Below are 12756 nucleotides of genomic sequence, written 5' to 3'. Positions count from 1 at the left end.
AGACAGGTAGGCAAGCAGTTTGGAATTTGACAAACAATCACAGTTTATACTGCATCTTCCTTTTGGTTTTCGGATTTTCTTTTCCATATATAAAAGATCATCAAGATGCCAATAGAGAAAGAGTCCCACTTGATCTTCATCTGTTAAACTCAAAGGCTGTAAGTCTTTCATGACTGTGGCAATTTTATGTCAGCTTAAGTGAAGATTTAAGGGCTGTGTGAGCCCAGTGGAAGCTAGGTGTGTTGTACGGTCTCATCCATTCTATGGATTCTTGACAAAAATATTTATTGAAGGCTTGTGAAAAATCACAAAGTTGAAACTCAGTATTACGAAAACCAGCACTCTCATTTTGGGGTGTGCTGGCTGTAATGACTTGACTTCTGCAATCAAGTAGCAGCATCTCTAAGAGGATGCTAAGCTGTGATCTTTGCTCTTTAGAGGCCAAAGGAGGTGACACATACGTTAACAAGTCCACACATCATGCACAAACATAACTGTAGCTATAGAAATAAAATAGCAACATTTGGTAATAACATTGATCTAGGTAATACCCCCTCTGAGGTCTCATATTCCCGCCGAGTTGGGGGTATACAGCAGCTTTTTCTAAGAGCCAGGAAAGCTTCCTGCAAGCAGCTGGCACCTGGACTTTCGCCCACAAGGGTCTCAGCTGTGGGTCGCTTCTCCAGGAGATCATGGTACAAGTTTCCCCCGCGTTGAGATTGGTCATTCACAATCTCCTTCTGCTCACGAACGGCTGGAGCTCAGCACGGGTTCAAGATCAAAGACACAGAGTGCTAAACGCTTATTTTTTAGTGGCTCGAACTTCTTTTGGTTACATCAGTTTTCATCACGGATTCGGCCACAGCGCTCCCCCCAGAAACCAAACCCGTCCGCTCTAGAAAAAGAGGCTTTCGGGCGCCCGGGGGGCTCAGCGGTTGAGCATCTGCCTTCGGCTCAGGGCGTGATCCCGGGGTCCTGGGATCGAGTCCCGCATCGGGTTCCCTGCGTGGAGCCTGCTGCTCCCTCTGCCTGGGTCTCTGCCTCTCAGTGTGTCTCATGAATAAACAAATGAACCTTTAAAAAAAAAAAAAAAAAGAGGCTTTCCCTGCCAAGGCACAGGTTGTGGACTTGCGTCTCCGAGGCTGCGGGCACCGACGAGAGAGGAGGGGCGCGGAACGTGACGGAGACGCTGCCCTCCCGCCCTTCCTGGGGCGGGGGAGGAGGGGGGAGGGGAGGAGGGGGGGAGGGACGTTTCCCAGAAGTTCCTTCCAGCCAAGAGGAGACCAGTCGTCTGGGTGGAACTGAAGAGTGGGTCGGGTGCCGGGCCACTGGGAAGAGAGAGACTCCTAGGGGACTGGCAGTTAGCGGAGAAGAGGCCCCGCAGCAGCCAGTTCCGGGCCCTCCCTGCAGGCGAGGACCCCCACGGCCCTGCAAAACGCGAGGGCCACTTCCGGGTTTGGAAGCGCTCCCTCCTGGCCCCTCCCACACCCGGTTACGGGGTCTCCGGGCGCATGCGCAGCACTCGTCCGCCGCTCCGGGACCGGCCCGACTTACCCTAAACAACTAATCTGCTCCTCCCCCTCCCGCTTGGGCCGTACCATTCGTGTTTGGGGGGGAGGCAACGCGCCTCAGAGTAGTCAGAAGCCTGCTCCCCTTCTTCCGACGGGGAGAAGGTAAGTTTGCCTCAGATTTTAAAAGTCCCGAGAATACGGGAGCCTCAGAGGCCCGTCGCCGAGTGATAGCCCGACGCGCTCGGCTCAGCGCAGAGCCCAGTAGCCTTCCTTTGAGGAGCGGAACAAAGTGGCACGCCCGGATCCCAGCTGATCAGCTGCTGGGCTTTGGCGGCGGCTCCCCCGGGCGAGACCATTGTGACTCCTTGGGAGGGGTGCGTGAGGAGGGGAGGGGGCGGAGCGGCCATTGTCCGGTCAGCGCAGCCTCCGGGGGAGGGGAGAGTGACGGAGCGAGCGGGTCCCAGGGCTTCCCAGCGGCCGCTGCTACGCCAGAGCCGGCGGGGGCCTCAGGTGCGTCCCGGCGCCGCCGCACGGGACACCGCTCTGGCTGCGAGCGGCGGTGGGAGCCGCCGAGGGCGCCGGGTCTCCCCTCGTCCCCCGCACGCCCCTCCTCCTCGGCTCCCCTCCCTCTGCTCTCCGCGCCTCCCCCGGCCCCCCCGTCTCTGCAGGCCGAGTGGTGCGGCCCGCCTCCAGCTGACCGGCCTGGAATCCCGGCTCGGAGCCCCGGACTCGCGCCCGCCCGCGCGCCCGCTCCCTCCCCCTCCCCCCGCCCCGAGCCCCCCGCCGCCGCCGCCGCCGCCGCCGCCGCCTCCGCCGCCGCCTCCTTCGAGCGGGGCCCGGGCCCAGCCGCCGCCGCCGCCGCCGCCGCCGCCGAGCTCCGCCGCCGCCGAGCACCATGGGAGACGCCGGGAGCGAGCGCAGCAAAGCGCCCAGCCTGCCGCCTCGCTGTCCCTGCGGCTTCTGGGGGTAAGTGTCCGGCCGGGTGGGGGCGGGGGCGGGGGCCGGGGGCGCGAGCGCGGGCGCGGGGGCTGCCGGCCAGGCCTCGGGGCGGCGGGAGGCCGGAACCCTGGGGGCTGGGCCCGAGCCGGGCCTGCTGGGAGGGGGCAGGGGCCGCGTCTCGGGGAGGGGCGCTGGGTGGGGAGCCGGAGGTGGGCAGAGGAGGCCCTGCCCGGGGTGCACTGCCACCCTCCGGGACCCTCCTACCTGGGGTTTGGGGCCGCCGGGGCCGCCCGGGCCGCCCGGGCCGCGGGGGAGGGGGGCAGGGCAGCAGGAAGGGATGAGGGGGCGGTGTTGGCACCTCCGGGTGGAGCTGGGGTGCCCCTCTCCCTTGGCATGTGGAGGCGGCCAGCCCTCCCCCCCGCCTTGGTAGGAGTTGGTGCCCAGGCACCAGGAGGGTATTTCCTCTGACTTTTTCACCTCCTCCCCCTCCCGGTCCCCCAGAGACTTGCATCATCACTTCCTAAATTATATCCCAGTGCCCTATTTGCTTTTAGGAAGCTGTTCACACGTCACCCATTAAAAAAAAAAAAAAAAAAAAAAAAATCCAGCCCGGAACCCAGGCTGGGGTAAAGTTACAAGATTGTGGAGGTCTCACCTTTATTTCAAACACGTTTCAGAAGATTTGTAAAATTTCCTTGTCAAAACCCCCCCCCCCAAAAAAAACAAAAAATAAAACTCAAGGCAGCCTGGCTTGGGAACGTGAGAGCCAGTTTGCTCAATTGGCTCAGATTCCTCTCTCTCCCTCCTTTTTTTTTTTTTCTTTTTTCTTTTTTTTTTTTTTTTGATGATAAAAATATTCACATTGGTCAGCCTGCATTATTACTTAGCCATCTTGTGTTAGAGTGAAAGAATATGAGGTGGGAAATCAACTTTTCCACCACCTATAGTTATATTTTAAATTCTCCTCGTAGGGCTTGAGTTTCATGAATTACCACCCCTTTTACCTAACAGGTGCCTCCTCCATCTTACCTCACAATTCTAATTGTATCATAAGGAAACCAGAGACTTTAAAGGAATTTTGTGATTGAGCCCCCTTTTTAAAAAATTTTTCCAAAGACCTAGTATATTTCAAGGTACATATAGGCAGTAAGGAAATGATTATTTCTGAGAACATCTTGGGAAAATGTATTGAACTATTTTATTTTTGCTACTTCTCAGATGTTAAGAATGGCCCAGGTACAGATTAAGTCTGATTTTGGGGAGTGCAGAGAAAGATTAGAAAGTGGATCTTAATGTAGTTTTCTGTGGAATTTGCCCGATTCAAGGTGGTGACAAAGAAATAGATGGTCATTTTCTCATCTTTCTGCCTTTTCTTTCTCAAGAATTCCTGGTGGAAAGATGTTAGTCAAAAATAAGTTATGGTATTACCAAAGTTCTGAAGATGTGAAAATATTTTAGGTTTTATAGCCTTCCTAATAAGTGGACTGTCAGCTAAGCACTTTCAGGGACAGTCTCATTCCCACAGAATTTTAGATCCATTATCTCTTTATGGATGAGGAAGTTGAGGCTTAAGAGGGTGGATAGCTTGCCCCTTGCTTACTGGGAGCTTAGGGTGGAGCTGGTGAGCTCTTCAGAGTGCTTAGTACCATCACGTTTATGACATCAATCTGCTGCTCTGGAAAAATCTGGAGTCACAAGCCTCTGATTGTAACTCATAAGAAGACATGTGGCTCAAAGAAAGTAGCTGCCAGTGGCAACTAATGCCCAGGATGTATCAGAGGCTTGTTTCCTGGCAACCTGTGTATGTCCTTGGGACTATTATTGTGCGTGGAACCCTTATTGAAAGACTTAGAGCAAGATGTAGAAACTAAGGAAACGGAATAGCCTTTTACTTTTAGCTAGCAGAGTTCTGAATGATGCCAAGAAAGTTTGATACGTGCAGGGAGGCATAGTTAAATCCATACCATACTCGACCCATAAGCAATCAGGCCTGCTTCTTTGATGGTCTCAGGCCCTTTTTATGAACTGCAGTTTGCCAAATAGGAGTTGTGAGCACAAAACTAATATTTTTATGTTGAGAAGTGTTCTTCTTTTTTTTAATGTGTAACGCTTTAACCTTTTCAAAAGCAGTTTGTGGGTAGCTGTGTAATTTGCATTTTATACCAAAGTGTCACGATATTGCTGCCTAGTTTTATCATAACTGGCTTTGAGCATGTGTGTTCCTTAGTGTATGGGTCACTTCCATACTATGTTCATTAAGTAAACTTGAATATATTCAATAGATAATTGAATGCCTGTGATATAATGGTGGACAAGGGGGCACTGGCCCCATCTGGGGACAGAGGGCATATGGAAGTAAAGTGACAGAATAATGTGTGTTAGCATTGGTACAGGGTACTCTGGGAGGAGCACTTAGCCTAGTTGACGTGGAGGTACAGGAAAGTATCCTGGAGGAAGTGACACTAGCCTACACCTGCCGGAAGGATAGGAGAGAATGGAAATAGAAGAGTTTCTTCCAGGCGGAGGGAAGAGCATGGGTGAAGGCCTGGAAAAGAGAAAGAGCACTCTACATTTCAGGAACCAAAAATTCATTGGGGTGGATTGGTAGATTGTGAGGGGGGATCGGCTAGAGATGGTGAGAGCAATTGGTAATGGAGGGCTCTGTAGGTAAGGCCTAGGTCTTTGGACTTTTATCTTGAGTTCTTTTACTAAGAACTATGGAAGAACCTTGAGCAGATAGTGATGGGACTTTCTTTAATGTAGAAGATCGGATAGTGTTGAGAGTGGGTATGATTGTATCAGTGTGATGTTTTTTATGTTCATGTGGTGTTGCCAGAGGTACAGAAGTCTTGTCTGGAAGAGTAACCCAAAATAGGGATGATTATGTGTAGTAGCCAGGGAGAATGGAAAGACCTAGGTACATGTGAAAGCAATTCAGGAGCTATCTTTTGCCTTTTCCTTTGATGAAAATGAAGGTGAGTGTGTTACCTGAAAACTTTAGTCAGCATTGCAGTCTGTGGAAGCCGTAGGTCTCTAAAATCAGCTAGCCACGGCCCACACCCAGATCTTTGCAGAGGAGCCTCTCGGCAGAATGTTCTGGCATTATAGTAGACTAAAGGCAGTTCCTTAGGATTGCTCTTCTCTCTAATGACTTGGGCTGCTGGACTTGCTGCCTGGCATTGTCCAGTCAGGACACCAGGGGCTTGGTTAAATAGAACTGTGAGGTCTTGCTTGTTGGAATGCAATTAGAAAGTGGAATGACAGGAGCATACAGTGCAAATGTGAGAGTGCTTGAACAAGTAAAGTTTCTACTTCTCCTCTCTCCTCCTCTTGGTTTATATTGTATAATTGTGTGCAGGTCATTAAGTTACTATTTTATAGAGACCATCTCTCCACTGGGAAATGTTGCTACCTTGGAAATTGTTGAAGATTTACCTCTTTATAAAAGTTGGAAGGTGTTTGCATGGTGTATACAATGTTTTTATAGTTAATGATCATAAACAGTTTTTTTTTTTTCCTCAGATACGTACTTACAACTTTTAGTGAAATGGGAGCATTTTCTTGGCTCATTTTTAGGCATTCTGTAATCATGGGAAAAACATACTAGTTTGTAATAGTCAACTCTGGAGTACAATAGTATTTAAGTTGCAATGTATTCATACACAAAAGCCCTTTTAAACTACACAGATATTATTAGTTGAAGTTACATTTTACATTATTTAGACATTTAAAATGTACTGATACATGTAAATTCACAGATATTTTCAAAAGTTGTTGAAAGAGCAGACAATATTCCAAAAAAGAGAGAAAGAAGACTAAGACACTAATATGCTGAATATATTGCGGGATAAATAAAAAAGGATAATTAGGGGAAAGATGGATTTCTTAAAAAATCTATATTAAGTATAAAAATCCAATCATTGATATTTAGCTCTTATAATTGGAGACAGTCTCTATTGTAATATATGGAAACTTTGGAAACTACTATTTCTTTATTTTTTAAAAAATATTTTATTTTTATTTATTCATGAGAGACACAGAGACACAGAAACATAGGCAGAGGGAGAAGCAGGCTTCCTGCAGGGAGCCCGAAATGGGACTCGATCTTGGGACCCCCTGGATCACGACCTGAGCTAAATACAGATGCTCAACCACTGAGCCATCCAGGTGCTCCTGGAAACTACTATTTCTTTCATAAATTATTTTATTTTTTATTTTTTTTAAGATTTTATTTATTCTTAAGAGAGAGAGAGAGAGAGAGAGAGGCAGAGACACAGGCAGAGGAAGAAGCAGGCTCCATGCAGGGACCCGATATGGGACTTGATCCTGGGACTCCAGGATCACACCCTGGGCTGAAGGCAGGCACTAAACTGCTGAGCCATCCAGGATCCCACTTTCATAAATAATTTTAAAGTATAGTTGACATAAATGTTTAGTCTCATATTTAGGGCATAATGGAGTATTTAAATATGGAATTTATTTGGTAAACTATTCATTGTTTTTGATAAAAAATAAGCTCTTGTGTCATAAATATATGGATACAGTTTTTTAGAGATATAGATAATATCAAAGGTATTTTATCTTTGGTCTATTCTGTTGAAGCATTTTATTCACTAACTATATCTGCTAGATAAAAATAAATAAATTTTTAAAAATGGGGCTAGGCAGAGATCAAGAGTAATGTCACTAACTGTATTCCATTCCTAAAGATGTTACTAGTAGAAAGTTGATTGAAAATATAAGATGATTTGTTTTATTCCATTTTACTTTTGGGAATCACAAAGTATTGACTAGTTAACTTAAATAGAATCACTATTTATTTTTTTCCTCCCTCTGAGCCCAGGCCTTTGGAATTGATGTAGAACTCTGTTTCTGTCACTTTGTGAGTTATCTGGCTAGTGTGCTTGGCTCCGAACAGTGTGTGGCCCTGGATTCTTCGGTCTCAGACTCCCAATTAGAACATGTTGCCACACTTTAACCAACTTAACCTGGGCTTTCAAGTTCAAGTGAACACAGCATGAATTACTAGTTAATCAGTAGAATGTTTATTCCAGTGATGTCACTAATTATCCCTTGATTATAAAGTCCCCTTAAACAGTCCCTTAAAAACAGAACCGCTCATTTGTGCAGTTTTACTTTGCGTCTTTGAGTATTGTGCACACCTGAAGATGCGACATGATGTAATAAAGTGTTCACCGTCTGTATGTTTATCTACTTGCCCCATTTTCCTGATTACATTTGGGTATTCAGAAAACATAAAATTTGTCCCATTGATGTGATGGAACACAGGGAGATAATTTTTAAAAAAAGATTTTATTTATTTGGGAGAGAGCATATGAGCACAAACAGTTTTTGGGGGTGAGGAGGCAGAGGGAGAAGCAGACCCCCTCTCCCCCACACTGAGCAGGGAGCAGGATGCAGGGCTCAATCCTAGGACTCTGGGATCATGACATGAGCCAAAGGCAGATACTTAACTACTGAGCCACCTAGGCCCCATTTTCTTTCTTTTCTTCTTTCTTTCTTTCTTTCTCTCTCTCTCTTTCTTTCTTTCTTTCTTTCTTTCCTTCCTTCCTTCCTTCCTTCCTTCCTTCCTTCCTTCCTTCCTTCCTTCCTTCTTTTCCTTCTTTTCCTTCTTTTCCTTCTTTCTTCCTAAGAAATCATGGTCTTTGTTTTATACTGGTTTGAGGCGATAGCTTTTTAGCGTCAGATCCAGTTAACTAACATACAGGACATATAACTCTTGGTATTATTCTTTTCTCCCATTCACCCTGCTTCTGCCTAAAAAGGAGAACTCAGTACTGAAAAGTTTTGACTAAAAATCTCTTCTTAATCCTTAATGGTATTAAACTTAACGTTAGTTTTCATCGACTAACCTTTCCTAGACACAGAAATCAGAGGGCTCTCTTTTTTTTTTTTTTTTTAGATTTATTTATTTAGAGAGAACACAAGAGCTTGAGCATGAGCATGAGTGGGAGGGGCAGAGGAAGAGGGAGAAAGAATTTCAAGCAGACTCTGCCCTGTGCATGGAGGTGGAGCCCGGCACAGGGCCCTATCTCATGACCCTGAGATCCCAACCTGAGCTGAAAACAAGAGTTAACTTGCTTAACTGACTGCACCACTCAGGTGCCCTGGACTAAGAATCTTTTGAAATGAGTAAAGTTATTAAAAAAACAAAACAAAACAACCCAGCATGTTAGATATTATTTACCAAGAACAGAGTACTAAGACTGTGAGAACTAATATAATTTGGATTTTTATTAGATCATAAAAGGGTTGTGTGTGTGCAAATTGATTCAGAGTTTCAGAATCCTATAATCATAAATAAAGATTGAGGTTAAACATTCTTTTTTTCTTTTTGAAGGAAGGTAAAGCTTGGTATCTCAACAAAGCCATGCATAGGAGGTGACTGGTCACAACCCAATACTTGTATAATTTTAATGAAACTCTTGAAAAATTGTCTAGACTGAAGCTTGTTGGGTGTTGTGGGACTTGTGTCATAGCGGTTTGTAAAACACTCCAGCTGGGTGGGTGACACTAATATCACTCAGTTCTGTAGAGACTCTGACATCCAGACTGATCATGTTCTGGACTCGGTTTCTGTATAACAGGATTAGGTTGGTGAATGAGATATTTTAGAAGAAGAAATTTACTGTGTGTGTTAAATGCAGTAGAGACGTTAGCAACTTTGTTTTAAAAACCAAAATCCAAGAACATATTCTAGAATTGTGCTTGGCCGTATGGTAGCCACTAGCTACGTATAGCAATTTAAATTCATACTAATTAAAATAAAAAATTCATTTCTTCATTTATGCTATCTACATGTTAAGTACTACTAGCTCAGTAGTTAACCTTTTAAGGAACACAGGTATAGAATAGTTTCTCCTCCCAGAAGGTTCTTCTGGACAGTGTTGACAGAAGAACACTGTTGAAGAACCTGTTGACCTGATAGACAACCAGGATTTTCAAGGCAATTTTTTTTGTTGTTGAGATCTAATTGACATTCAAGCTTATTTTCTTTTTTTTTTTTTTTTAAATTTATTTATTTATGATAGTCACAGAGAGAGAGAGAGAGAGAGAGAGGCGGAGACATAGGCAGAGGGAGAAGCAGGCTCCATGCACCAGGAGCCCGATGTGGGATTCGATCCCGGGTCTCCAGGATCACACACTGGGCCAAAGGCAGGCGCTAAACCGCTGCGCCACCCAGGGATCCCTCAAGCCTATTTTCTTATGAGTTCTGCAGACCCCTGTTTTCTTGTCTTTTGAAAATGAGAGACTTGTTTAATTTAGCTCTAAGTTTCTCTCCAGCTCTAACATTTTATTTCCATTGGGGGAAGCAATGCTGTTGTTAGTTCAGATTACTGGAACGTGTTCCTTTGATCAGTTTTGAGAATTAAGGTGTCACTACCAGTTAGTCCATAGTTTGTTTCCATATATTATTTTTCATCTTACCTTTTTTTTTTTTTTTTTTTTTTAAAGATTTTATTTATTCTTAGAGCGAGAGAGAGAGGCAGAGACACAGGCAGAGGGAGAAGCAGGCACCATGCAGGGAGACTGATGTGGGACTTGATCCCAGGTCTTGATGTGGGACTTGATCCCAGGTCTCCAGGATCACACCGTGGGCTGCAGGCGGCGCTAAACTGCTGCGCCACCGGGACTGCCCAGTGAGAGACTTTTTGAAAGATATTCACCGTTGGACTATGACTTTTGTGGAGGAATAATATTTGTTTTTTACAAATGTAAGTCTCATATGGCAGCTTTTGGCACGTGATTGGGGATATGTGCATTGGATTTTCCAATAAATTCAAGTTCCTGTGTACAGAAGAAAGTGGAATGTATTGGAATATCCAGCAGCAGTGGACAGAACAACTGTGATGCACCAGGCTGAGGGAATGGTACAAGTTGAATGAAAATGCCGTGTCATCCTTGAGACCAGGGTGCAGAGCTACAAACAGTGCTGGACATCTGAAGTTGTGGCTGCAGCTGTTGACCAGAGGAAGAGAGAATGCAGTAGGAAGGTGCAGTACTAGATTATTGCATCTATTCATTCAGCATACCAGATGTCTAGTATCATAGGCAGGTGTGATTAGGGCAGAAGAGTGTCCTGGGAGAGGTTATTGATGCAGCTTCCTATCACCATGGCTGTGGGTGGTTGGTAGGAATGGGAGCAGACCACACCATACCATTTTGTGTTTTTAATTTGTAGACAGGCTCTATTTAGACTCACTGCTGCCTCAGTAATGACCTGGCAAAGAGTGAGGTTGGTGATGTACTTGGGACCTTTTGGGGAGTGCCTTTTCTCATTTCTTTTTGCTAAAGTGGAATGGTATGGAGTAACAGCTGTCTTGTCATGTCTTGGACTCTTAACAGACTGGTAAGTTGAAGTGCATTTATATAAATCACACTCTCAGCCACACTTCCTGGAAGGAGAAGTATTCTGACCATTCAAAAATATCACAAATACTCTTCCCACAGTCAGGTTCTTGTGCCAGACATTTGATTTTCTCTTGTGTGTGTATGTTGGTAGAATTTCTGAACACAGAATGAGGTTTCTGTAGTTTATGGTAGCTGGAAGAATGGGGGCAAGAATTTGGAGAACATAGATTGGGTGGAGGGCTTTGCTGAGCATGTCTGTGCTTTCAAAGTCTGCCTATTTCAGGTCATTGTTTTTCAGTTTTCAACCCTTTCTAGAGTACCTTATATAAATACATGTGGTGGCAAGTTATGGCCTGAAACATGTTTTTTAAATGTAACGAATGAGATACAAAGTAGATTAAACAATACAGTCATTTTTTAGACTGGCCAGAAATATATTAACCAGCAAAAGATAATAAAAAATAAGCTGGAGATGGGAAAAGGTGTGATATATTTCAGTGTAAATTGTTTCTAGATTTACGATTTCTAGGTTTTTGTGCTTGGGGAGACTTGGATGGTTGGTATTACTTGTTTTCTTCAGTTGCCACTGAAATCCAGAAAACCAGGTTTTTCAAGTGTTTGTGTTTGCCTATGAAACTTTGTACGTGTATGTAAAATCTTCACAGTATATGACTTTACATGGTTTTATGTAGTTTGCTTTTCCTTTTCTCTTTTAATATAACAAAGCTGTGCTATTCACTTTTAAAAATAAAGGAGTGTTCTTGATGTTGATCTTAGAAAGTTTGCTTAGGGGAACTTTTGTTGATTGGGGTACATGCTTATGTAATCTTTGAGGCTTGTATTCCTTGTTTCTGTGGATAAGTCACTGTTAATTAGCTCTCTATGTCATCCATGTCACCTTCTCCCTATCCCCCCCACTCCACTGCCAGTGAGAGGTGCTCAAACCATGCATTTTATTTGTAAGGCTAATCTTTTTTTTCAGTGCATATTGGGTAGGATCTAATTAAGGCATGGTTGCTGTGACATAAATGATACAATCTTGAGTAAAGGTATGGAGATTGCATGGTATATATGTGAATCTCTTGGATTCATGGATTAATTTAGAAAATGATAGGCACAGTAAAACGTGTTCTGTGGAAGTGTGTGTCCACATTTTCTTACTCTTGATTTTAAACTGGATAGTGACTACGTATTCTAATCTCTTAGTTGAAAGCCCTTAGATTTATATGAATAGTTTTCATTACTTACATTGTATGTTGTTTTGATTGGAGCTAGAAACTAGGAAGAATGGACTGTGTTGGTTTTGTGTTTATTTTATTTTTTTATTTTTTTTATTTTTTAAATTTTTATTTATTTATGATAGTCACAGAGAGAGAGAGAGAGAGGCAGAGACATAGGCAGAGGGAGGAGCAGGCTCCATGCAGGGAGCCCGATGTGGGACTCGATCCTGGGTCTCCAGGATCACGCCCCAGGCCAAAGGCAGGCACCAAACCACTGCGCCACCCAGGGATCCCTGGTTTTGTGTTTAAATTTGGGGTGCAAAAAGTCACCAGACAGATCTGTATCACACTAGATTTGGGGGTGAGTTGGAAGAGGAAGGACACAGAAGGTGGTCAAGGGGAAGATGAGTGAGGGGGATGAAGAAAGGGAAATGTGGATGGAAGTGGAGTGGTGGTAGTTAGGAGTGAAGATGCATTGCGGTCACTAGTTTCTAGTCAAAATATGAGAGGTGGCTGCATCTGTAAAGAAACTAATGTGAACAGGTGGGGGCTGGGATTAAAGAAAACATGCTGTCTTCTCTTGAAGTGCAGGGTGTGAGTCCCCTAGGTTCTTGCAGGGTAGTGCAAAAGATCATAGGATACGAGCTGTGGTGCACATTATAAGCTAAAGTTTAGTGGAAATGTAGCAGCTCTCAGCAAATTGGTGTTCTATC

At 44.7% G+C, this 12756-nt stretch overlaps 1 protein-coding gene and 2 long non-coding RNA genes across 7 annotated transcripts in view; 1 reads left to right on the top strand and 2 right to left on the bottom strand.

Annotated features, from left to right (window-relative positions):
* Positions 1 to 268: 268 nt before the first annotated feature.
* Positions 269 to 2116, bottom strand: LOC144317582 (uncharacterized). The gene is made up of 2 exons (XR_013383588.1): positions 1599 to 2116; positions 269 to 1074 (listed from the first exon to the last, which is right to left on the bottom strand). It is a non-coding gene; the product is annotated as an uncharacterized LOC144317582 (long non-coding RNA).
* The window catches only part of ZFAND3 (zinc finger AN1-type containing 3), a 331540-nt gene continuing 320087 nt past the window's right edge, over positions 1304 to 12756 (top strand). For 2 of the 5 annotated variants that reach the window (XM_077904175.1, XM_077904172.1), the window contains exon 1: positions 4205 to 4251. In XM_077904175.1, coding sequence (XP_077760301.1) covers positions 4211 to 4251 — 41 coding nt within the window. In that variant the 5' untranslated portion in view covers positions 4205 to 4210. Of the gene's footprint in view, positions 1674 to 2346; positions 2478 to 4204; positions 4252 to 12756 lie in introns of those variants that run through there. The other 3 variants (XM_077904181.1, XM_077904173.1, XM_077904176.1) reach the window with 3 other exon arrangements.
* On the bottom strand, positions 3626 to 4261 carry LOC144317583 (uncharacterized). The gene is made up of 2 exons (XR_013383589.1): positions 4051 to 4261; positions 3626 to 3837 (listed from the first exon to the last, which is right to left on the bottom strand). It is a non-coding gene; the product is annotated as an uncharacterized LOC144317583 (long non-coding RNA).

This window comes from Canis aureus, chromosome 7, assembly GCF_053574225.1.
Source record: "Canis aureus isolate CA01 chromosome 7, VMU_Caureus_v.1.0, whole genome shotgun sequence".
NCBI classification, from domain to species: domain Eukaryota; kingdom Metazoa; phylum Chordata; class Mammalia; order Carnivora; family Canidae; genus Canis; species Canis aureus.
Note: the sequence above shows the minus strand (reverse complement) of the source record. Positions and strands in the feature narration are given on the sequence as shown.